At 45.3% G+C, this 27,658-nt stretch overlaps 1 protein-coding gene across 3 annotated transcripts in view; it reads left to right on the top strand.

Annotated features, from left to right (window-relative positions):
* Positions 1 to 27,658, top strand: part of ICE1 (interactor of little elongation complex ELL subunit 1) — a 1,011,762-nt gene that overhangs the window by 266,569 nt on the left and 717,535 nt on the right. For all 3 annotated transcript variants that reach the window (XM_078687642.1, XM_078687643.1, XM_078687644.1), the window contains one exon: positions 27,509 to 27,591. In XM_078687642.1, coding sequence (XP_078543768.1) covers positions 27,509 to 27,591 — 83 coding nt within the window. The remainder of the gene's footprint in view (positions 1 to 27,508; positions 27,592 to 27,658) is intronic.

Genomic DNA, 27,658 nt, shown 5'->3' with positions numbered 1-27,658 from the left:
TTGACAACAGTGAACAGGGAATCAGCTAGCATCTATGTTACTAAAAGATATCTGCCTTCTGAGACTGTGTACGTCTCTCCAGACTTAGCGAGCATCCAGGGTCTCAAGGGTGACCAAGTGACTTCCCTTCTGTAACACTCTCTCGGACCACAGATTCCTCACCTTTTGAATGGAGACCAGACTGGATCCAGAGAATTTTTCAGTGATGCTCCTGTGCACTGGTAAGTGGAGTTTTGCAACTCCGTTCTGACTTCATCCCTCCCTGGCAGTTACGGAGCACAACCGCAAAAGAGCACCACCCCAGTGTGCGGACATCAAATGCTTGTATTTAGGTCTCGCCTGGCGAAAGCAGCGCATGCGCTGCTCTCGCCAGAGAGGACCTTTTGGAATCAATTTGCCGAGGGCTTTCATGCACACGTCTGCATGGACAAACATGACTGCTCTTGCCATTTGTCCGTAGCAGACAGCATGCACGTGTCCGTAGAGACTGTGGATTTTGTTGCTATAGCAGCGAAAATGCCTCTTCGCGTGTGCTTTTGCTTCTATTTTTGCTCTCTGTTTCTCCGGGGCACCAGCAGGCATCCACTTCTGTGTTTTTGGTGCGATCAACTGTCCTGCAGTTCCCCCGGGGCACAAGCAGGCATCCACTTCTGTGTTTTTGCTCCGATCATTTTGTTTACTGTCTGTGTATTGCTGATTAACAATCTCTTGACTGGCTGGCTTCTACGCTCCCATACAACTATTCTTTTTCTGCTTTTCATGCGCTTTATGAGATTGCTGCGCTTTCTTGCCTCTGTGTATATTTCCCCATCTAGAGTCCACGTTGCTCTTTTTCTCCTGTGTTGTTTCTCCCGCTGCCCGTGATGTTTGTTCTACCCCAGTTCACCTTTTTTCTCTCCAGCCTTTCTTTCCACAATAGTCTCGTGCTGAGGGAGGGGCTGGATGGCCGTCCATGCCGAAGCAGAGGCAATCAGGGGCACAGCTCGTTGTTTGCTTTTGCCACCTCACACAGTCATTTCTTCTGCTGGGCTTCCTTTAAATCTCAGCGGTGTAGATGAACGCAAAATCAAGCTCGGATGAACCTGCAACTATCAGAAATCAACTGCCGCTGCAGAAAACAGGAACCCAAAACACTCCACTGAGCACAGCCAGCTCCAGTCTTCCAACCTTGAATCCGATTGCGGCGCTCTGCCTCCAGGGTTCTAGCGCCAGTGCTGAATCCGCCCGTGTACTTCTCTCGCCGTCAGGCGTCAGGCTGACTGACTGGTGGTCTGATGGCGAGAGGATAGAGCCGTTGTCTCACTCAGATGCCATCTTGCCTTCTATTGTGCATGTGTTCTACCGTAAATATACACGTCCTCACAGGTGTATGAGCATATGTCATCACTCATGCTCGCACCTAGTGAATGATGGAGTTATGTCACTTTTTTATCCTGACGCACCGGCAAAAAAAACATTGGGAACACCTATCAGTTAATAAGGTTACACCTGTTGGTTTTGCCAATACTTGTTTGTACTTTGTGTATAGTAATTGTTAGACTCATTGTTAAAAACGGTTTCTATTTTTGAGAAGGCTTTAGCTCTTTTTTTCGAAGCACCATAAGATTTTGAGGGTAAGAACCACCAGGGTGTTTTACTGACGCTATGCTTACTTTCATTAGACATTGGAGGTATATTATTTTAAGTAGATGGTATTTTCATAAAGAAAAAAATGAATAATCGTGCTTGGAGACTTTCACATTTCCCCATCTTAAATTGCATTAACATCATTGCATAACTGGCAAGTTTAAATTTGTGTGCCTGAAAAGAGCGGTTGAACTGTGTACACAATGTGTGAATGGTTTTTAACACCATCATTGTGACTGATCTTTAACACTTGTTTTAAGGCACTGCTGAAAGTAATTTGCTCTGTCCATTTATGCCATCCTAAATGATCCTAAATGAGAGCCATGGAAGTGTGTTCCCCATTTTTGATTTCACGTTTAACCCAGTGGTCGTTTGTAGGACAGAACTGGAATTGCTCTACCCTGCTACATTGCTTTGTATGTTTTTTTATTTCCATGGCTCTGGTAATAGAGGCCTAGGGTGGCATAGTGGAATTTACGTTCCATACAGGAAAAGTGCAGTGTTCATGTGCAAGTAATCTCTGTTGGGCAGTCTCCCCATCTATTGTACATATTATATTTTGAAATACTTTAACTTTACATATTTTCTGTCCTGAGAATTTGGAAAATAGATTATAGAGTGTACAGAGAGGAACACATATGGTTCTAGTCTACGGTGGTTTTATAGGTGTAACTGCTTTTCTTGATCCACCAAGTTGGGGTTGTAGGTGTCAAAAATGTACATATAAAACACATATGCTAGATGGGACTGTGGCTGTTCTTTATGGGGACTTTTTGATCTTTGGGGGTAACCTCTACAGATATATGATGGTGGAGTTAGAGGTTGGGGCTTTCAGTGATGCAGTGGCGTTGCTAGATGAGGCCTGTGCCTCAGCTCTAGTTGCCCTGGCCCTCCCGTGTGTGTTCCAACACCACAGCTGCTTAATGTTCCAGAAGCCGACTCAGCAAAGACACAAACACTGATCCTTATCAGGCACATTCATTTGCCATGTACATTTCATTGAAATACAGCATTTGTTTAAAATGTTTGAATCTGGCTTTTTATATTATATACCTATAATTCGTAAATGGGTGGATGCGTGTGTGTGCGTGTATGTGTGTATACACACACACACACACACACACACACTCACACAAAGTCAGATTTAAACCTTTTAGGCATTCTATCTATATATGCATTGTCAGTGGCCCCACCAGTTGTACCCGTGGCCCAATGCACCCCGATCTCGAGACACTGCAGTCATGGAGGTACATACAACATGTGCAAGTGAAAAGGCTGGTATGTCGGGGCGCACGTTAACTACAAAGCTAAACTGCGAGATGTCTCTCAGACAATAAGATGGAGACCCTGCAATGTGTGTCGTGGTAGGGGGCTCCGAGACGATGTCCTGTTCTTTGGCAGGTACTGGTACAACTAGGCACAATGCACAATCAAGCGTGAGCAGAGGCGTGCATTAGGCCCAGACAACCTGCGTCCACAATCCAGTTCCCAAATAAAGAGGCGCTTGCATGGAGGCTTTCAGTATGTCAGTTGAGCTACAATTTATGCGTGAATTATTTAGGACCTTACCTAACGTAACCATTAATGCCATTTCTGAACATGAGTTGTGAGTAGCTCTTGAGACAGATGCTGTTTTAAACTAGCATTAAAAATGCAATAGATCTCGCCTTTCATTAAGTTAAAGCCATTTGCTTTGATATACCATACCATTAGCAAAGCAAATGGCTTTAACTTAATCAAAGGCGAGACCTATTGCATTTTCAATCTACTGTGATTTATTGGGTCCATTTTGGTTAATATTTTCAACTTGTCACTTGAGGATCTCTGCACAAGGGTGAACTCTGTTTTCTTTGTTTTTTTCTCTTTGTTGGTGGAGTATTCCCCTTTTTAGGTATCGCCTAAAGACACCTTCAGTTGTCTGCAATTGACCTATTGTCTGCTCTATAGACTTAGAGTAGACTTTTTGTCTGCTCTTGCTCCTGATTCAATGACGGTATTGTCTATCCGAGCCCTGCTCCCGGTTCATCGGTTTTCCTCACTGCTCCTGTTTGTCCCACCGAAGGAGCTTTTCATTGTCACCATGTTTTTATTGGAAGAGTTTAATCATTTTAATGATGAAGCCAGACTTTGCCTTCTGCATTGTCGTCTCTTTCACTCCTATTGTCTTCTTGATCCTTTTCACGTCCCATTGACTTAGTGATAAAATTGGCTCCTCTGGCCCCTTGTGCCCTCACACCCGCAGTATAATCAAATGGCCATTTAAAATATTTTTAAACCACTCCAAGGTGGCTGCCAGTGTTCTTACGCAATAGCCTCCTTGAAATTGTTGTTAAGCTTTAACTGAGAGAGGGGTCTTGCCATCTTGGTAATCAGCAGGATGGTGCATCCTGTAAAAGCCAGATGCCACACTCCACAGGAAATGGTCACCAGGTGGGTACCAACCACATCCTGCCCTGAGGGCACTTTCTGAGCATAAAGGGGAACACCCCTGGCACCCAGACCTCAGATCTCAACTAACCTGGATGAAGGACCGAGGAAGGACATCCCTTCTGCGTCACAGAACCAGCAAAGAGAATCTACACCGACAAGGACTGCACCTGGTGGCTAGTGAAGAGAGGGGCTGTGCCTGCCATGTCCTGCTCAAGGAGAAGATGTCTCCAGAGCCCAATCAAGCCAAGAGAGTTCCAAGGGCAGGCAGACTGGCCTCCTGTTTGCTGTACAGGGACACAAGTAGCAGCAGCTTGCTGAGCTGAGTTGATAGCCCAAAGTCTTTAAGTTGTTACCCCTGCCGCTATGCAGCACCAGAGACCAAAGCCTTATGTACAGAGTTGCACCTGAGCTCGCTTAGCCTGGAAGTGCTGTTGGAGAGTTGCTGGGACCCTCAGAAGACGAGTTATTGACCTAGGAAGGATTGGCCGGTGAACGTGACAATAGGCAACTGGTAGTCCAGTGGCGACTGGACTTTGGTCAGACCGTAGAGGACTTTGTGAACCAGTACCCGCTCACCAACTTCGTGGACTGAGAAATCCTTGCAGGAAGACCCCTGTCGACCTCATCGCATCCTTAGAGCATTTTCAGCATCCTTCAATCCTTGCATCAAGACCACTCCATTGGCATCCATTGCAATGTGGATGAAGTACCTGTAACTGTTGAAGTACTGATCCACCTGTGAAGGTAAGTGTTCTTGAGGACCTTGCTGGTCCCCCTTAATCGCTCCCTGTGCAGAGTTGGATGTTCCAAGCCCTTCTAACCAACCGCATTGACACTTGCCTAAGTTTACTTTGAAAATGTTTCTCTGTCCTATTCGTTGACTCTGCCAAGGCTGGTTTCCGGTTAAATGAAATTACTCTGTGCAGCACTGAGGGCCAATAACTTATGCTCAGAGTTGCACCCACGTTTGCTGAGCCCAGGGGTGCATTATGAGAGTAGCTGGGTCCCTCAGAAGGCAAGTTATAGACCCTGGAAGCATTGGCCAGTGATACGACAACAGCTGACTGTTAGTCAGGTGGCAACTGGACTTCGGTCAGACCAGAGAGGACTTTTATAAATTGGTGTTGGATCTCTTGAGTGTGTTGTCGATTTCTTGTTCAATTGTTTTGGAACTGTTTAAATACTTAACACTTGGTCCTCTGTGCTGTTATATTCCATATAGGTCCCTTATATAGGCGCAGGTAACATCACAACCTTTCACCTATATTCTTCCCTAGATTACATACATAACGGTTCTTAGGCACTGACCTTTTACCTAGATATGACACTACATTCAGAACGCGGGTTTTTCCCTAGTCGAATCTCATACATTATGCATGAGGCTTCTTGGAAGCACAGCAGGATTAACAGCAGGACTGACATTTCCTGTATAATATCTCTGTATAAAGTTCAGGGCCGACGTCCTACTTTAGGCCAGCACAGTACCAACAAGGTAGGACCCCTAGGGAGACCTGTGGGTATATATACATCATGTCTTGCTTAGAGAGACAGAGGAGACTGTGACTGCCTGGCTGACAAACTGACCAGAGGCGCTCAGGTTCCTGCATGCAGACGCACACAAATCAAACAAACCACGTATTTTATTTGTGGGTTACGTTCACTGCAGCAAATGCAAGAACAAAGACATTTTACTCTTACACAGAGGGAGATGCACCAGTGGAATATTATCCGTTCGAGGACATAGAGGTTCTAATCATGTACCAGGAACACTTATATTGGTTTAAAGGTGCCCTACCCCACATAAGAAGAAGAGTTAGATTAGTCCCGCTCGGAGGAGAAGGGGCAACATGGCCGATATTAGTGGCCTAAACACCAAATCCTGACTTTGAAAGAATGCCACCAGGAGACTTACTCACAACACAAATATTTAATTAAAATCTATAGAAACTGGACACAATTCGCCATCAGGACATTTACAGTCCACACACCAATAGTTGCAACCAATGGAACTCCATCAGGGTACAGCAACAAAAATCACATCACAAACATTGCATGCAGTAATGGGCCCAAGATGCAAACAAAACACAAACAAATGCCATTCTGGGTAGCTCAGAAAATTACACCGCTCGAGGCAGTATTCCCCGAATACTACCCCACATAAAAAACACAGAATGCTTTCAATCTGCTTGCCCATGGGGATTAACACCACAAGTAGAAGATTGTATCACTTTAGGTACAGTCTTTGGTGCCATTTATACCAGGACTCATGGTATTACTTAATTAGCAGTGATACCAGATGTATTAAGACCACCAATACAAAACGAGTACGGAGCAGAGCCTGCTCTGAACTTAGGGATGAAGTTACTAGGTAAGTGTGCCCAGGTATCAGCCATAATACTAGCTAATATTAAGGGGGAAGTAGCTTCGGTAGCAATCCGCCAATGACTAAGGGAGTTCAGTCCTTTAGAACAGTAACACGAACTACCCAAAATAATTGAAACTGGATATGGAGAATTAGACAGACAGTTTGGGTGGGAAAGCTTTAAAACCACAACTGATGGGCAGTCCTGAAAAGGACACTTCAAAGCAGACGCCGGAACAGATCTCAATCCCGAGGTAGGTCTCCCCAACAGGAGCCCGGCAAAAAGAGTAATAACCCTAGGAATAGGGATAATATTAGGAAACCTGACAGGTATCAGGATACTGATGCGCGTTACTCTAGTTCCTTTCAGGGTTAATCGAAAAACTCAGAGAGGGAAGGACGGTCAAAAAGAACAGAATAGCTTACAAAGTCCAGAGACAAGCAGCACGCTCAAGATTAAACTTCTAAAAAAGAAGAGAAGCTAAAGCAAAATCCACAGTTCAAAAGAAGAAAGTTGCAGGTCTAACGATCAGACATGCCCAGAATTCTGAGGACTCGACTACCGAACGGGGAATGGGCTTTGAGGATGCTAGACAGTCCGTCAGAAGTTACAATAGCTCACCAGAACCTGATGGAGTTTCTGGTGACAGCGGACTTGAATGATTATATTACGGCTGAAACACCTGATACTAGGGTAAGTGTCCTACATAAAGTATATGAACTAACGCTCCAAATGGAGTTGTCTTTTGGGAGAACCTTAAGTTTGGCTATGACATTTTGTTAGCTGAACAAGATTGGCTGCCAGCATTTGTCATGGATTACCCTAACAGAGAAACAGTAATCCTATCAGCCTTCTCAGATCATATTCCCAGGCACTTGCAATTTACATATGCGCAGGAGTGGGTGGTTGCCCAAGCTCCAGCATTATACAAAAACCATGTTGGATGGGATGAGGATTGAACCCACCACATCTTTCCTTTAAAAAAGACTCCAACTGCACAGAGGCAGTATCCAATAAAACAAGAAGCTAAAAAACAGGTCAGGGAGATCTTAGATCAACTTACCAGTGGGTGATTGAAACTTGCACCTCATCAATGAACAATCCTTTGTTTCCTGTCATGAAACCGGACAATACATATTGTCTAGTATTAAATTACAGACATTTAAACACTTGCACTGACATTAGCAGTCCAAAATGCACACAGTACCGGATTAATGAATAACATTGTGCTGAAAAAATATCAAACAACTCTTGATATCTCAAATGGATTTTTGTCAAAATTTAGCGCCTGAAAGCAGGTATTTTAGAGCATTCTCAGCGCTAGGGTTATAATGGCAATTTTGTTGACTCCCCCAAGGGTATAAGAACTTCCGGGGTAGGGGTGTGAACATTTGTTCCTCTCTTCCAAGTAATCAAGTACAGCCAATAGGATGATTCCTTTTTGGAACACAGAACAATAGTCATGAATGGTTTAAATATGAGTAGTTGTTTTATTGGCATCAGCCTCTTTGTAATTTCATTGTGCAAAAATGTCACTCTTGTAGAAAAAGGAACAGCTGACACATGTTTCGCCCTTGGTGGCAAATTAAGCCAGTGCTTTCTCAAGGCTAGTAATTGTATTCAGCAGTCATTAAGTCAAAAGATACATTTATACATTCCAATTTTCTTAAAAAATCAAATATAAACATCCAAGGCGTTTAGTATCCATTTGTTGTCTGTGAACTCGAATATAGTACTGGGTTAATCCTGTATGAGGGTCGATCCAGGTATATGGACATTGGACACAGGAACACACAGATACACTTTGTTCATTACAAGCTGACACAATAGCTTCCAAACGCATGCAGACATGCATAAACATACGCAACCTGGTGTTCCTTTTAATTGCGGGTCAATCAGGGTACACCTATCTGACATACAATGAAGGTGAAACAGTACCAATTGCATACAAGTCACATTTGTACACAAATGCTGAGATGCGCTTTCCATCTACAGAAAAAATTCTAACAGCGGTACAGACTGCTGTAGTGAGAGTAACAGCACTAGCTCAGGGGAAAAAAATAATAGTAGTGACTCCAGTTCCAGCCTTAGAGGCTGCAACAAAGACAAGCGTCCCTAACGCTAAAGCCTTACATCTGAGATGGATACAATGGGCTAATTCTCTCACTGCAGGAAATGTAGAATACAGGTACGACCCAAATTTAAAGACACAAGCAGTCCTGCAATACGAACATGAATATCCTCTACCACATGAAATAATGTGTCTGGATCAGTATGAATACATAATTTACACTGACGGATCTGCTGAACCGGCCATAGGGAGTAAGCAACATTATAGCGCAGCATGTGCAGTCATTAAAGGTTGCATGGGGGATGGAAAGTTCCATCAAATATGCACCAAAACGCAATCTCTAGGAGCCTGCACAGAATTAAAAGCACTGATACTGGCACTTGTAAATACGGACCGAAAATTTCCCACACTAATTGTGGGCGATTTCTTTTACTGTGTCCAGTCACGTCATGAATACTTGCAATACTGGGTCCAAAACAGGTTCAAAGACGCAAAAGGTGGCACAATTAAGCACAAAATGCTACAGGCACAGGTAGTGAAGTTTAAATCGGAACTACCAAGCACTCACATGATACATACACTGAGTTTTGCAGCATGAATCTTTCTGGATTCACTATGCTGTGCATTATTCCGCGGTCTAGTGGTTGGGTCCGGAATCGTAGTCTTTTCTTTTTTTTTTGTAGCCCAGGTGGGCGTCGACGTCCCACCTTTTGGTGTCCTACCGTGACGTCGGCACGCTTCCTGCGGAAGCTCCCACCCTTGGACGCCATCTTCAGATTCTTTTTTCCGCCGTTGGGTCTAGATCGTTCCCGAGAGGCTCCAGAGTTTTGGACGGGAAAAGACACAGAAGAGTCGAATTTTGCAGGAAAAGACTGAAGACTACGAAGAAGAACATATATAGGCCGGGACGACGAAGAAGAAGGAGAACTTCGAAAACTTCGACGTCCAACAGAGAATGCGCATACAGGGGCCCCCTGAGCGCGAGAAATGGGCAACACCCCTTTCAAATTCTGCCCTAACTGCCACCACAAGTACGCGCAGAAGGACCAGCACCCAGTTTGCAACCTCTGCTTACCGGTCGACCACGAGAGCAAGGACTGCAACGCTTGCTCGGCCTTCACACCGAAGACTCTCCGCGTCAGAGAGCGACAGAGAATGGCCAACTAGACCATGCAGGGGAAGGGCCAACCACCGCCCCTTCGAGACCTGGGACTCTCGACCGACGAAGAAGTTAACGTCGCCGGAGAAGACAACGGCTACACGGTCGTAGAGACCGATAAGAAACTTCTAAAGAGGTAGGAGAGTCGTAGACCCCCAAAGCCCCGACAGACCATCGAAGGTCTGAATCAGACTCTCGAAAAACTGAGTCGAAGTCCTCGAAGGGGATTCAGAAAAGGGGGTGGTGATGAACAGAGTGTCTGAATTAAGCAGACCACTCTTACCCAGTCCAAAGATCAGGGCTTGATCCATCACCGTTATTTAGCTCACTGCCCCATCCCAGCTCAGAACCTGGCTATATGCAAATTAGTCTGTCCCTGACCCAGTGCATCATGGGAACAGGGCAGACCAAACTACCAAGCCAATTCTTCACCAGAAAGGAGACAAGCTACCGGGGACCGGTTTCTGGCATTTCAGCCTCGTCGGCCCGGCTTGCTTGAATCCTGATGGAGCAGTGAGCAAGGGACTCATGTCTGAGTATACCCTGCCACACCGATAGTGGCCAAAAACGATTCAGAAAAGGGGGTGGTGATGAACAGAGTGTCTGAATTAAGCAGACCACTCTTACCCAGTCCAAAGATCAGGGCTTGATCCATCACCGTTATTTAGCTCACTGCCCCATCCCAGCTCAGAACCTGGCTATATGCAAATTAGTCTGTCCCTGGCCCAGTGCATCATGGGAACAGGGCACTCTGTTCATCACCACCCCCTTTTCTGAATCATTTTGTCCACCATAAGCGTGGAAGGGTATACTCAGATGTGAGTCCCTTGCTCATTGCACCATCAGGATTCAAGCAAGCCGGGCCGACGACGCCTGAAATGGCAGAAACCGGTCCCCGGAAGCTTGTTTCCTTCCCAGTACAAGAATTGTCTTGGTAGTTTGGTTTGCCCTGTTCCCATCATGCACTGGGACAGGAACAGACTAATTTGCATATAGCCAAGTTCTGAGCTGGGATGGTGCAGTGAGCTAAAAAACGGTGATGGATCAAGCCCTGATCTTTGGACTGGGTAAGAGTGGTCTGCTTAATTCAGGCACTCTGTTCATCACCACCCCCTTTTCTGAATCATGAAGTCCTCGAAGGGAGCGCTGGCGCCGAAAACCTTGTCGGCCGCAGCTGCATCCAAGGACAGAGAGCCCAGCGGATCCTTAGAGAAGGACTCCCAGGTGGCGAAGACCAGCGAAAAGCCAAGGTCGTCGAAGCACGTCCCCGAAAAGGAACGTTCGACTTCGAAAGAGAAGGCCCCAAAGGTCGCCTCAATGTCGACAAAGGAGACGAGGCCCATTTCGACGTCGACGTTGAAATACACGGCAAAGAGACCAGCCGAACAGTCCGACGCCGAACAGGCCGCCGAACTGAAAAGAAAGAAAAAACGGCTCGAGGCCGAAATGGATAGCATCCTACAAAGAAAGAAGGAGTTCGATGAACGACTCAAACAGTTCACAATTCCGTTGAAAACACCGACGGTTATCGTCGAAGTAGAAGAAGAGGAGGAGGATTTTGAGGCCGAAGAGCCGCAGAAAAGCCCCGGAACGCTACATCAAGAGGCTGAAGACTTCTACTATGAGGAGGAGGGTTACGACCAGAAGACGTTCCTCGGGTCGGCATCTTCGGGGACGCAGGACCTGGAATGGCAGGACCTCGACACCGAAAGTCCAGAAGAGGGTGTAGACACGTACCCTTCAAAGCCTTCGCCGCCAGACGACATTGGGGCGTACAATATGGTGATTAAGAACGAGGCAACGGCGTTTGGAGTCAAACTTGAGGAAGAAAAACAAAAGTCTGACTTCCTATTGGAGACCCTACTCCCCACGCAGACCAGGAGCCAGTATCTCCCAATGCGTGAAAGTGTCATGGCTCAGGGAAAGGAGGCGTTCAAGGAACCGGCGACATGCAGGTCCGTTACGCCGAGGACGGAGAAGAAATACAAACACTACACGAAAGATCCCCCGTACATCAGAGGGGCAGTCCTGGCGGACTCCATTATCACGGCGACCGCAAGGAAGAGGGCAAATGTGCCGACGACATCAGGGCCACCGCCAGACAAGGAAAGCAGGAGGATGGACCTGACTAGGAGAAAGATAGAAAGGAATGCAGCAATGCATTGGCGCATGGCAAACTCAAACGCCCTACTGAATAGGCACCAGTACCAAATCCTGGACCAAATTGGGCAGCCGATGAAGCACCTCCCACAAGAGTACCAACATAGAGCCTCACACCTCGTGGAGAAGAGGAAGAATGAGGCAAACGCTTGCCTCAAAACAGCCTTGGATGGAGCAGACACATCCAGCAGGCTGATGATGCTGAGAATCACTGAAAAAAGGCAAGCCTGGCTCAGGATCTCAGGTTTCAAACAAGAAGTTCAGCACAACATACTTAGCACCCCATTCAATCGGGTGACACTGTTTGGAGCGCCGGTGGATGACAAACTCACCCAGCTTAAAAAGGAAAACGACACTGCAAGGTCCATGGGGGCCTTACAATTCAGAGGAATGAAGAGGGGTACCTCGTCACGGAGACCGAACGGAAGAGGGGGAAACCCACCAGGAACGTCGCACCAGACCTTCCAGCAGTCCAACCAGGGAGATAACCAGGCACAGCAGGGACACCAAAAACAAAACTGACACAACCAGCAAAGGGGCCACTGCTTTCGCGGGAGAGGAAACGGACGTGGCCAGAACAAAAGAGGAGGCCATCAAGCCACCTCTAAGTGACGCCGTCACACAGTATGTGCTCACCTGCACGATGCCTCCCAGGGTGGAGCACAAAAGGACCAACACGGTTACATGGACCAAATACCATGGAACATGTAACACCAGTAGGAGGCAGGCTAAGTCACTTCTTCAGAGAGTGGAAGAAGATAACAACAGACAAGTGGATACTGAACATCATACCGTTTGGATACTGTATAGAACTGGAAAGGACACCGCCAAACAGAAAACCAAAAAAGAGAGCGCAGTCAGGGAAAGAACTGGAACTGCTTCAAAGGGAAGCGGAGGAACTGCTCCAAAAGGAGGCCATCGAACCTGTACCATACCAAGAAAGGAACAAGGGAGTGTACTCCACCTACTTCCTGGTACCAAAGGTGGACGAAACACTAAGACCCATCCTGGACCTCAGGTTCCTGAACAAATACATAAAAACACAAAAGTTAAAATGACGTCTCTACAGGAGGTCATTCCCCAGATAGGGGACGGAGATTTCATGGCCACCATAGACCTCAAAGTCGCCTACCTGCACATCCCGATGAACAGGCGGCACAAACATCTGCTCAGATTTACCATAAACAAACATCACTACCAGTTCACAGCCCTAGCGTTCGGACTAAAATCCGCACCAAGGGTCTTCACCAAGTGCCTCGCAGCAGTGGCAGCGCACCTGAGAAGGGAAGGGATCCATGTATACCCTTACCTGGACGACTGGCTAATAAAGACAAATTCATACAGGACATACAAGGAAGATGCCCAGCGCGTGACAAAGACTTTGATGGACATGGGATTCTCCATTCACTGGGGGAAATCCTCTATGGAACCAGAGCAAGTAAAGGTCTTCCTAGGGGCTCAGATCAACACCATACAGAGCAAGGTGTTCCCCAGCGACAAGAGGACACAGGCGCTACTGAAGGAGACGCGCCTCTACCAGAAGGGGCGAGCTCTGACAGTGGGGACAGCGAGCAAGGTCATGGGCATGATGGCCTCATGCATACATCTAGTACCAAATGTACGCCTCTACATGAGACCATTCCAAGAATGGCTGCAAGAACAATGGTCACAAGCTACAGGGAGTTGGGAACATCTAGTGGTTATAACGCACGCAGTGCAGGAGGAGATGTCGTGGTGGAACATGTAGAACTTAACAAAGGGAAAGCCTCTAACACCACCAACACCACCGACCCCAACGGTGACCGTCACCACAGACTCATCCCAGAAGGAATGGGGAGCACACATGAGCAAGCTCAGGGTGAGGGGTCTGTGGACTCCAGTGGATGCGGTCCAACACATCAACTACCTGGAACTGAAGACTGTGTTCCTCGCCCTGAAAGCCTTCCAGACAAAATTGTACAGCCAGAGAGTGTTGATCCAGACGGACAACACGACAACGATGTTCTACATCAACAAGCAGGGAGGAACGCAATCTCAGCCTCTATCGAACCTAGAGCAGGAGATATGGAGATGGGCCATCCCACTAAAGATAGACCTGCTAGCCATACACCTACCAGGGAAAGACAATGTGGAGGCAGACTGGCTCAGCAGACAGACATCGGCGTCCCACGAGTAGGAGCTCAATGCACAGGAAACGCGAAGGCTATTCAGAAGGTGGGGAACACCGCCTATAGACCTATTTGCAACAAACCAGAATGCAAAATGCCAAAGCTTCGCCTCCAGGCAACCAGGGGAAGGTTCCCTGGGAAATGCCCTATGGATAAGCTAGTCGAGGACATTTGCTTACGCTTTCCCCCGATACCCCTGATACACAGGGTACCCAACAAGTGCAGGACCAGCAACATGACTGATCCTGGTGGCACCACAATAGGCCAGGCAGACATGGTCCTCCCAGATCATGGAAATGACACAAGGTGCACCCCACAAGTTCGGGAGAAGAAAAGACCTACTGTCCATGCAAAACGAAGAGGTACTACACCCAGAACCAGAGAGCCTCAGCCTAGCAGCATGGCTCCTGAAGACATAGAGTTTGCGCAACTGAGGTTACCGGAGAGCAGCCTGCGGGTACTGCGAGAGGCAAGGAGGTCTAGCACACGATGGTGCTATTTGGCGAAATGGAGAAGTTTCACAGAATGGTGCAGCAAGAATAAGCTACACAGAAAGATGACGAGGGATTCAACAGTGCTAAGGTACCTCACACACCTGCTGAAAGCAAAGCTAAGCTCCTCCTCGCTGAGAGTACACCTGGCAGCAATTGTGGCCTACACAAGAGGAGAGACTGAAAAGAGTTTCTTTACGTCACAGATAGTAAAGAGATTCACGGAAGGGGCAAAACGGATCGCGCCTCCTAAGAGGATGCCGCCACCAGCATGGAACCTTAATCTAGTCCTGACAGAGCTCATGAAGGCGCCTTTTGAACTGATTCATAAGGCTTCCCTGCAAATGCTAACAATGAAAACAGCCTTCTTGGTGGCTATCACCTCCCTGCGCAGGATGAGCGAACTACAGGTGCTAACGCTACAAGAACCCTACATCCAAATTCACAATGATAGGGTGGTGATGAGAACGGACCCATACTTCATGCCAAAGGTGGTGTTGAGGTTTCACATCAACCAAACAGTTCAAATACCAAGTTTCTTTAAAAAAACAACCACAAGCACAGAGAGGGCACTCAACACTCTGGACGCTAGAAGGGCAGTAATGCAGTACATAGAAAGAACAAAGGACACAGGAAGACGAAACAGTTCTTTGTGTCCTTCGCAAGCAGTTTCCTGGGTAGACCAGTAACAAAGGGAACCATCGCACGATGGATCGCACAAACTCTTCAATTCTGCCACAAACAAGCAGACCAAGAGCTAGCGGAGGGGGCGCGTGCCCACTCAACTAGGAAAAAGGGAGCAACGATAGCCTTCCTGGCTAACACACCCATTCAAGACATTTGCCTGGCGGCAACATGGGCCTCAGTGCACACGTTCACTAAGCACTACTGTGTGGATATACAAATGAACAAGGAAGCACAAGTAGGACAGAAAGTGCTTCAACATATATTCAACAGCCAACGCTCATCTTCCACCCAGCCGCCACAAAAATAACAAACCGCTACAAAGTCTATGCACAGCATAGTGAATCCAGAAAGATTCACGCTGCAAAACGAATAGTTTCTTACCTGTCGGTGTAGTTTTGCAGCTTAAAGATCTTTCTGGAATCACTAGCGAACCCACCCACCTCCGCCAGAAAGATGAGGCTGGAGAATCAGGTGGTAAAAGACAAGGTCAACACTGAAACAGATACCTTGAACAACAAAGCGGATTAAAAAACGTACTTGAACATTGCCAAGGATTCGCAAAAACACAAATCGAGAAAAAAAGAATCCGAAGATGGCGCCCAAGGGTGGGAGCTTAAGCAGGAAGCATGCCGACGTCACAGAAGAAAAAACTACGATTCCGGACCCAACCACTAGACCGCGGAATAATGCACAGCATCGTGAATCCAGAAAGATCTTCATGCTACAGAACTACACCGGCAGGTAAGAAACTATTCGTTATCAGTGTGCTGGCTTTCACGTTAAAGGGAATTCATTGGCTGATGAAGCTGCTAAAGGGGCTGTACGCACAGCTTCTGTAGCTGCACTCGTTCTAAAACAAGAATAGCCGGTGAGATTATAGTAGCTGTTATAGCTTCACGAAAAAACAGCAAAGCACTACCGAAAAAGTTTCCACTCAAGTACTCCTATAAGTTAGATGCCAATAACATTCCATTTGCTCAGATTCCTGGAGTTGGGGATAGAGTAATTCCAAACATGGATCGTAGATTAGATTTAATTGTAGCTGCACACAAGGGTATAGGTTCTGCGCATGCTGGAGTTAGACAACAGTTCCTTATTGAAACAACACTATTGGCGGCCTGGGTTAACAAAGCAGACAAAGGACTATGTCTTGAAGTGCAACATCTGCCAGCAGATGAAAGGTTCCACCATAACACGTCCTGGGCAAACACCATTGTTGATATCTGACAAACCACTAGCGTGTGTTTACCTAGACCACTGCGGCCCCTTAAAAAGAGATGGGGCTTATAGATATTTCATGGTAGCAGTAGATTCCTGCTCGAGATTACTATGGGTGTGGCCCCAGCGCTCGGCTGATGCTTGAACTGTTATAAAATATCTGTGAGTCTTCATAGGGACATACGCAATTGGGACATTACATTCTGACCAGGGCCCTGCCTTTAGCTCTTGGGCTTACAAGGAGGCTATGCGAGGATTGGGTGTAGCATTGCGGTACTCCTCTCCGTACCATCCCAAGGGAAATTTGGTAGTGGAGAGGAAACAACAAGACTTAAAGCAGTCTTTAACAGCTAGAGTATTAGGCACGGGTGAGAGCTGGGTAAACATCAGTATGGAGTCCAGCGGGCCCTTAACAATATGGCAAGAAGTTCTATAGGGAGGGTCACTCCATATGAGGTCCTATTTGGGACAAGAATGTGTGTTCCTGATCTTGATTGTGAAGGTGCAGTGGCCGATGAAAAATCATTTGACATCCATGGTCGTTTGGCTGTTTTACAGGATCTAAATGAATCCAGGACACAACAAAGTAATGTCCACCTGAAGCAGACCGCCACTGGGGAAGTCAAATCAGTCACAGCAAAACCTGTCTGGATCCCAAAAGTCGGGGATCTGGTCAGAGAGAAAATAGCGGACAAAAAAGAATTTGGGCCTTCCTACAAAAAGCCTGTACCGGTCCTAGCCATTGAAGGAACACAAACAGTACTTCTACTGCCTCCTTCCGGAAAGAAGGAGAAAAGATTTGTCTCAATTGACCTAATCAAACCACACTATGTGGCCGATACTAAGTAGTAGGCCTCGTGGATTCCAAAGTAGCAGACGCCCTCCTCTCGCTACAATTCAAGAAGTTCAAACTGAAAAACGCATCACGTTCGAAGAGCCTTCTGTACGGAATGAAGGACTATGCAACAATGCTATGGAACTCGTTCCCCTTGAACCCAAAGTTCAACCTCAAAATCAAACTTAACAAACAGATTGCTATAAGACCAAATACTGATGTTTACGTAAGCATGCCTTGACAAGAGCAAACTACGATTTCAACAAATCCCAATGCAATTCCAACAATTGATCGTACTGCTTCTGGCTACTTCATAAACTTTGATATGTTTTCTTTGGATCCAAGTGAACCAGAAAGGACGCCAGCTCAAAAATCATGCAAGCAGCAAGTTAGACTTTCTGAACTTTCTCAAAAGAACTTACTGGTATCGTCGTGGGTAGAACTATGGATAAATACTGGGGTGCTTTTCTTTTTTCTTCTGGCTAGGCTTAGTAATAGTTTTTAGCATGCTTATTAATGGACAATATATTTGGCAAAGCTCTGTACCCAAAATGTGAATTTATTTTGAAACCACATCAATCATCTCATCGAGAACAAAGAGACATGTCATCAGTGAACATTATAGCAGTTCCTATACCTGATGGTATAGTTTGGGACAAGGTTGATTTCGACATATTTGGCCCGATAGAATTATTTTTTAATTCCACATTCATTTAAAATATCATTAAGTGATATCATTACCTCAAGTACATTTTCTGATGATTGGGATTTTGAAACTGCTAATAACATGTCTGATTTGGAAAAATCTTCTGAATGTTCTAATAGTTAAACATTGGAAGGCACATCAGATTACAAAACTATGTATTGTTATCAACATTATAGTCATCAATTTCTGCATAAATCTGCAAACCTAGAAATGTGTTCACATACCACCAGTGGGAACATTGTCCAACACGCCGAAGGGCAGTTCAAAAACCTTTGCAGAAAAGTTTCCATATTTTTTAGGGTTTAATATGTCTGACCCAGCCTCGTATTATTATAAGGTTGCACCAGCGTCGGCACAGAAAAATATGTTAATGAACACCAAACAGATTTACTCTGCATCCTTTATTGCCCAGTTGTCTGAACAGGGTTACAACTTATGGAAAAACACTATAGATTTAAACCAGTATGGGTTACTAGAGAATGCCAAGTGCAGGGGATAGAAGGTTTTTTTAGAGCATGCCACATCCCGCTACAAATCATGTTTTTGAATGAGACGTCTTGCCTTGGACTAGCCAAGAATAAAGACTTGAACACACCTCGGCTGCCAACACCATCACACACTGAGGGTAACGGAACATCACAGGAAGGGATTACAATAGTTGACATTATACAATATAACAGATCAGACCCCGATTGGAAGGAATGGTTGATTTGGCCAACAGACACCAATGGTTGTCAGAAAAAATTCATTAGTAAAACCGAAGGTTTCACAATCCATAGGCCAGATCCGCCTTATGTACAGAGACAACATCCAGGGGTAGTGACGTCATACAGTGTTGGGAAGTTGTGCCTCGATTGGCTAAAAACCTAAACACTCACACAGGTGAAACAACACTTATCTTTACTCACACAGAATATGGATCTTTTTACTAGGTCCCAGGAAATCTCATCAGAAGTGTACCATATATGCTGGCATTTATGGTGCCTACAATGAAATATGGAAAAGATCCCAACAAGAGGCTGCAGAGAGACTACGGGAAATAGACCGTATAAACCTATCTCTAGCAGTGGTAGACAATGGGTTAACTACATTCACCTCCGGGATATATTCCTTAGGCAACATTGTATCTTCTGAGATAGACATCCTAGAACAAGATTTGGCGGATGTATGACGTTACAACGCATACTTTTACAACGCCTACCTTTACATCGCAAGTTTTACAACGCATACCATTACAACGCATAGTGCTTTTGGGCGCTGGATAGTGAATAGTTTAATTTACTATTCCAACTCCCCGTGAATAGTAGGGAAGGTATTTGATAGTACATTAAACCTATTCCCTATCCTAGAGCACCCCCAGCGCAATGCGTTGTAATGGTTTGCGTTGTAAAAGTTGCGTCGTAAAGGCACTGCGTGGTAAAAGTTGCGTTGTAAAGGATGTTTACCAGATTTGGCCATATTACAACCTGGGCAATCTCAATTACGTTCTATCATGTTGTAAGCTAGACACTGCAATCTTTGCGTGCAGGCTATGTGCCTTGGCGTTTTATCAACAACACATCTCTGTTTTCTGAATATAATCTAACAGATAAACAGATAGAAATGGCACAAATGGGAGCAAAATATACAATGCTGCGTATCGAAAAACTGGATAGATTACCATTTACAGTGGCAGAATCATCGTCCACAGAACGGCTAATCCATGGCCACATAACTCTACCGGTCACTACTTTTAAGTTTCAGTATTGCCTTGAACAAAAGCAGGCAGGCAAATATCAAAAAATGGTTAACAAATTCATTAAGGAATCTTGGGAATTACCATACAGATTTTGATGTCGGAGTGGGGATCGAGAAGTGTTTTTAAGTGGTACTAACTGCAAGAAGGCTTTAAGTGGATTACTCATATGTCAGGATATAATGCTGCACGGAGCACGTAATGGTTCTGTAGCAAACTTGTCCCGTCATCTGAGGGTTTCTCCAGCTGCAGTGATTACTGCAGCATTCGGGCTACTTTCAAATGGGAGTTACTTGATGCTGAACGATCAAGGCTGCTACAGAATGCTTCCGGGCATTGCATATCTGGTAACCGTGAGCTCCAGGGTTACTTGTTGTATGCAAGTATTTTTTCCACCGACACATAGTCAGGGAGGCGCCGTTATGGCCTTCACTGAATATTTCTTTAATACCAGTTTGATACTCTAAGCAGAATGAAAGCCATGCTTTTACAGGAGTATGTGCCCTTAACCTCCCCTCAAGAGACGTTTGATCTCTAGATCGCAAGGTCTTCAGCAGAGATACAGGCGCTTATTCATACAAACTGCCCTTTCCATTTCGTAGAAAAGGTAAATTGTATCTTTAACATGTACGACTTTGCATTGTCCACCTATTTAAGACCATCGGTTCTGGACTTCTAGGCACCTTTCAGACAGTGCTTGGAGTTATCCCAAACTTCATAAACTCCATATTCGGAAGCATCTTTGGAGGGCTTCCGCTAATCCTGTTTCTAATAGCAGGCATCCTGATTGTATTCTATCTGCGACGCAATGGATGGTTCAGTCACCAAGGAGATGGAAGAAGCACTCCTGAAGCAGAAATATCGTGACCGCATTGTATAACATCAAGGCACGCCTCACCTAAGAGAACCAAGTGCATCTTGGTTATTGTCATTTCGACCAGTCAGGATGGACTGCATCTTGCCTGTCCTCCGATGCCTGTTTTGCGGAGAATGCGTGTTAGACCTTTGTTTGACACTCCAATCATTTGTGCAACCGGACGTGAATGCTTTTCTAGACCCGATAACGGCCCATGTTCTGTAATATCCCCAGCGAATTCCAATGGTGATGGCAGCATTTCTTGAGCCACAGCAGGTAGTAACTGCACCTGTTGGTATGGACACCGGCTCCTCCACTGACACCCAGGCTTTGAATGGCGCACAGGCTGCCCCAGCACCGGCTGTGGACAGCGTAGAACATAATCTGTAGTCAATTGACGTGCTTTGCGAGGTGCTACAGGGGCCGTCTACTGCGGAAGCAAGCAACAAAAATGTTGCGTCTACCAGCCAGGACACATAAACATTTGTCTAATTTTGGCTCATTGTGTGCTGGAAGACATTCGCCCTTTTGTAAACAAGCTCAAATTTGGGAGTCAGAACAAAATTGACATTCCTTTAATTTATTGGGCATAAATGGCTTTCTAATGCTTATAGTGGTTCAGACTATAAATACGGACACTTTTAGAGCTACAGTTAGCAAAAAAAATCTTTTAACATTTTTTATGCTTTTTAGAAGTTTGTTTTAGAAATTTTAAACTTTTTAGCAAAACAAATGTTTTATGAACTTTGAGCATACCTATATCTAGTTAGGCTAGTAGTAAGCTATTGTAGTGTAGTTCCTATCATCCCAATAGGCTCTGCGCATTGGAATAATACCTACAGCAATAAAGGCCTAGACCAGACGTTAACTAGGTCTACTACTGTCGATACTAGACTTAAAGTTTTGGGTTTTGCCAGCTAGCTCAGAGTTCACTAGAAACTTTCTCGAATGTTCAGGAAGGACTTAACTTCCCTGATTAGACAAGAAGGGATTTAGTTTCTGACAACCATAGAACATGACAACTTTGCTCTCCCCTAATCAAGAGTATATCTCGAGAGTCGTGTGAACAAAAGGCAATTTATTTTACTCAGTCAGTACGTGCATTCTTAGTCTCATCAGATTGTAGAGAAAAGGAAGAGACGGGCGTGTTCAATAAAAAGGTGTTATTTATTGATCAGTCTCTTTTCTCATACAAGAGAAATGGATCGATATTATTGCAATACTTATAGTTAAGTAAAGTGCATACATTAAAAGCAATAGTATAAAATAATACTGTAAAAACATTGATATGGTTTCTAAGCCATAAGATGTTTAAAACGAATAAAATATATTACATACACATATACATTTGACTAAACGTACTCAACTGGTGTTTCTAAATACGCCTACCCCGTGTACCTGACCTAAGTCTAATACGTGGGCGGGAATAGAAAGTTACAGTTTAAGTTAAGTTTGTTTTTGCCAAGTGAATAACTAAGGAATTCTCTGTGAGGGGTTATTCAGTTCTGTACCTGGAATCTAGGTTGAATGAGGGATGGTATCTCTCGTCTCTGGTCTCGATATTCCAGGCTGCCTGCGAGGGCTACCCAGAAACGCCGGTGCTGGATTTGTCGGCAGGAGAAAGCAGCTTCTCTCAGCGCGTCAGGAAGGCGGGGCTGCGCCAGCGGGGTCTGCTCTGCTCTTCGCTTCGGCAAGTATGGCTGCTCCGTCTCGTCACCATGCGTGTGTTTGCATAGGGCAATATCGGTAATATTTATACCTTTAAGGTGCCGAGATTGACGTAAGGATGGACATAGATACGTCAATAAGGATGTCATACGACTTGCTCGTTAGCACATTCTTTTACTGAAGTTCTCGGTGAAATCAAAACAATGGCCGCAGGGTTTTGCCCAGGTTGTCATAGGTTTGATTTGTTATGAGAACTCCGTATGCCTTATCAGGGGCTGGAGGAATATCGCTTGTCTAATTAGATCGCAAGCGTTATGACCTAATCAGATAACACGTTCCTGTGCCGTAGTGTGACTGCGTCAGATAACGGTATCTGCATCATGGGGGTTTTCTGCCTCATGGGCTGACTGTTAGTTAACTTGTTGGTTTGCTTAACCAGAATAGGGTCAGGAATAGGGGGATCGATTCAGAACCTATAGGAATACATCACACTATAGGTCACATATGTCGTCCAGTCGGAAGAGGAGTGGGTGTTATATTCCATATAGGTACCTTATATAGGCGCAGGTAACATCACAACCATTTACCTACATTCTTCACTACATTACATACATAACGGTTCTTAGGCACTGACCTTTTACCGGGATACGACACTGCATTCAGAAACGCAGGTTTTTCCCTAGTCGAATCCCATACATTATGCATGAGGCTCTTGGAAGCACAGCAGGATTAACAGCAGGACTGACATCTCCTGTATAATATCTCTGTATAAAGTTCAGGGCTGATGTCGTCCTTTAGGCCGACACAGTAACACAGCATGGTAGGACCCCTGGGGAGATCTGTGGGTATATACACATCATGTCTTGCTTAGAGAGACAGAGGAGATTTGTGACTTCCCAGCTGACACACTGACCAGAGACGCTGAGGTTCCTCCACGCACACGCTCCAGCTAGCAGTGGTCTAACATCTCTTGCGGGGTGTCCAACTGGAGACCAGGACGGGGTTCCACATTCTCTAATTTTCAGGTAATGGGGTTGACTATACCTTAGAGGGATTCTCAGCATAACACCTACACAGATACTAGGTAAATTTAGGTACATCTAGTTAGGGAGGCATAATAGGAGGACACACTTATAATCATGTATTCTATGTACTTGTATATATTCATGCCAATCCTATATCTCTACTACTGTCTAATGGTTGTTGCAGCTCATCTATTCTCTGCTAGAATACCAACTGTTCAATTAATTCTCATGGACATGCCCAGTATGTTTATTCTGTGTATCTCTGAGACAAACTAAGTGAGCACGAGTGACTGAGCGAAAAGTAGTATATTGTTTCCACGATCCTGGAGGATCAGGGTTGTCATGTTCTGAGGTTGCCAGAGACTATTCTCTCCCCGATAAGAGGAGATTCTAGTGGCATTGTGAGCTAGCTAATACAGACAGGCTAACATATCTGGTGGGGGTGCACAGAATCAGTCTGCCACCAAACCCACAGTTTGTTATCCAAAACGCGCAGATACTGAATAGGTAATATAGGAACTACACAACAGAGTAAGTCCTGCTGATGAGTGCCACAGTTACCCAGGGTTGAGCTGACAAAACCTACCAGGTCTAAAGGGGCTAAAGAGGCTGGTAAGTGTATTAGATGGTGGGGTCGCACACCTACACCATATAATACACCCCATTTCCTCATTAACCATATGTGTGTATGCATGATGATGCTTTGTATATGTCATCACTCTGCGGCATCTGGTTTGTTTTTATGTATTTATGTATTAGCAACTTGGAACATTATTGGCATAAAAAGCATGGGGGGCTGAGACGCACTTGTGTAGTGCCTGAGGGGCGGCGGTAACACTTCTTGCCACATCGCGACCCACCACCTGGCAGAAAACACCTCTGGGGACCCGACGCTGTGGTAGCCCCCGCCGCCGAGCTTGTGACATCGCTCGGCCGCGGAGTGGGTCGAACTACAGCTCCAAGCCTGCCTTGGGAGGGCAGCACCGCACCGCCCACTTCCCATGCAGCGTGCCTGGAGGCGCTTAAATACACACAGCTTCCTCCGCGTCGCGGACGGCGCCGGGCAAAAGCCCGGGCAAAGGGCGGGCCATCAGTGGCCATCAGAGGCAGAAGGAGGCAGGGCAGGGCCAGTCCCCTGACATCCATCAATGGGTAAGCGCAAGAACATTGTTACTACGGAGGAGGGGGGCAAAAGAGCCATGGTGCCGAGACATTCAGAGTCCATTATTTCATATCTATCCTCGGCTGTGGGGATGCTAACTAAGGAAATAGCTAGCGCCGAACATGAATTGGGGCTCTCATCCTCCTTATCATCCGCGGCACCACAATTCATTGACAATGGCAGAGGCCCTGTTATTCCCCTAGTTCCTGAGGTGGTTATCTTAAAAAACAAACCCGTGGTGGCAGCACCGGATTGTCCTCCTACTATCGACACGTCCCCACTTCAAACAACTCAGAGGGATTTGATCCTGGACCAAAGCCCTAAAAGGGATCCTGCTAAGAGGAAGAAGGCGGTGGCCAGTACGACCCCACAAGTGGGGACTGACTCATGTCTGGGTGATCAGTTGGAGGCGCTCTTTTGCACAAGGATTGAGCCCCTGATTGCAGACATTGCTAAAGACATTGTGGACACCTTGAACACTTGCCTTTCAGGTCTCTTAAAGAAATGCTCCTTAATAGATAAAATCATTAAAGATCTGTCCTCTGTGCCAATTTTATTAAAAGGTGACACTGTTGCCCCTGGTATCCATGCTGTTGTTGATATGCCCAATAGAACTTCAGATCAACATCTGCCTCTTATCAGGGAGAATACCGCGCCCGTTGGAGCACGACCTACTAATTTATTGACTACTTCTCCCCGCTTGGAGGGTCCTGTACAGGGGATCATTCCAGCTAACACAAATATTAACATCTGTCCAAGAAAACCTGCTCCTACTAGGTTGAATAGAGGAAGTAAGCTGCATCTTAATCTACTCCCGGAGGCAGCCCCACTAGTAGCTATCTTCATTGGCGTACCTGCCCTAGCAGAGGGTATGGTAGAAACTTCCACCGACCTATTAAGAAAGGCTATGACATGGTGCGCAGAGGGTAGCAGTGGTGGGACCCAGTTAGCAGACAGGGTCTTATCCGCCAATAGGGTGGGTTGGATAGGGCAAAGCCCCAAGTTAGTGCAGGGGGATTGTGTAGTTGTAAATTTTGATCGACCGGACCAGGCTGAAAAACTCTTTTGGGATGGTTCCAATTTGGAGGGGGCAGCCTACATGAGACCAGTCCCATTGGGGTTCTTCTATCCACCTCATACTTCACATCGCTGTCTTGAAACCTCGGGCATACCCAGCAGAACTTGGTCTTCAGCTGCAACCGGGGCAAGTTCAACGAGATCTATAGGGCAACAAAATATGGGAAATCTAGGAACAAACGCCGCACCAAACCTGTTACATACACACACCCATGGGGCAGGAGGAGGGGTAGTAGTAAGCAATCGCTTTTCTCCCCTCTCTGATATTGAAGAAATTGATTGACAATTACCACCATCTCAGTCAGTTACCCTAGAGCCCCACGATTTAAATTAGGTAACAGTCTGTAAACTGATAACATGGAATGTAGCTGGGATATGATCAAAGAGGGCGGATCCATCTTGGATTGATTTCGTCAACAGCTATGACATTATAGCATGCCAGGAAACATGGGATATATCACCCAATTCCTGGCTAGATGGTTATTTATCTTATTCTATCCCAGCAACTCCTCGCTCTTTGCCCTACCAGCAGGGCTGTCTCGTCCTTTTGTTTTCTCTCAACCTCAAAGGCAGCTTTAAGAAAGTCCCGAGCACTTCACCCAACATCTTAATTGTTGAATGGATCACTCCATCAAATAGTATAACTCTTTTCATTAACTTTTATAATTCTTGGGATAGGGATAGGGGAAATGACCACGTAGTTGATCTGCAACAATGCATTCATTTGTACAGTCAAACGAATTGCACTAATTATGAGAGAGTTTTATTAGGAGATTTTAATGTACACCCTTGCAATGAATCATGTTTTCTAGGTGATCAGTAGGGTCAAATGGGTTCAATGGCACCTCACTTTGAGCATACCAAGGCAGGAGAGGCTCTTGAGGAAGCCCTCGCTAGCTGGAACCTATATGAACCCTGCCTTAGCGAGGGAGGGATCAGAACGATTACATACAAAGGATCTGACCCTGTCTCAATTTTAGATTATATTTTCATGACTCCGGGTCTAATATATAGAGTATTGTCCTATAAAGCTCTTGTTTCAATTCACAGTGACCATAATCCAGTTCAGCTAATCATGCAATGGGGAGTCCATCGGGAGGTTAAGCCCTGTCCCCCGGCTATTGGTCATACCCTACGCCTTGTGGATAAAGGAAGAAGGATTAACTGGGCTAAAGTGGTCCCTGAAGATTTTATGGACAAGTTACTGCCCACCATTGAAGGCCATACGGCTACTTGCCAGAACCAACAGGCTACCCCCTTAGAAGTGATGAAGGCCTTTGAATGTATATGCTCCCACGTTGCTGGAGCTCTAACGGCTAAACCTCTACAGGGCGGGTTCAAACAGCATCGCTGGTTTGATGCTAAGTGTTCCAAAGCCCACAAAGCATTAATAAAGCATTAATAACAGCTTTAAAATCAACCCCGAGAGATAGGGTTGTGGTGGCCAGATTAAGAAAAGAGTATAAGGCAATTGTAAATGAGAGGAAAAATGACATCAAAAAGAAAGCTTGGGAAGATTTGCTTTCCTGTGAGGTTTTGCACAATAGCTCACAGTTTTGGGCCATAGTTAATCACCCTTTTTTCTCAGAGGGGGACAACACGCCGTCTGAATGTGTTATTCCTGACGACAAGTGGGTGAGGCATTTCGGGGAGGTATACGGGAATAACGAAACTGTAGCCCCAGACTCTTTAGCTTTAGACCTGCATTTGTCACTATTGTATGTCTTATTATTGATTTTGCAATGATTGTGTATATTATGAAATTAGTGTTTTTATATTGTAGATAAATGTTTTATTGCTTTTATGATTTTAACGAATCGAATAAAGTGCAATTGACTGACTGGCATGGAACAATTCTTATGACCAGCTTACTAGTGCTGCACTGTGATCACTTTTCAAAATAAGTTGGATGCGGAGAATTTCTGACACAGCACCACATTCAATTTTGCATACATCTTTTTTAAAAGCAAAACAAATATAATCTGAATAGGGTGCAACATTAAACTGTGCATACATCACTCTTAAAAAAAGAAATCGATATAATCTTATTAACATACTATTTTATTTTCAGATGCTGCAGCAAAACACAGTTCCGACATGAAACAGTTGAAGGTGGAAAAGAAAACTATTGAGAAAGAATTGAAGAAAACACAGGTTTATCATTATTTGTACAAAATCTAAATTGAATGCATCTTCATGGAAAATTGAATTAAGGTGTTTT

The sequence above is a fragment of the Lissotriton helveticus genome, chromosome 4_1 (assembly GCF_964261635.1).
Source record: "Lissotriton helveticus chromosome 4_1, aLisHel1.1, whole genome shotgun sequence".
NCBI lineage: Eukaryota > Metazoa > Chordata > Amphibia > Caudata > Salamandridae > Lissotriton > Lissotriton helveticus.
This window is presented reverse-complemented; position numbering and strand designations above follow the sequence as displayed.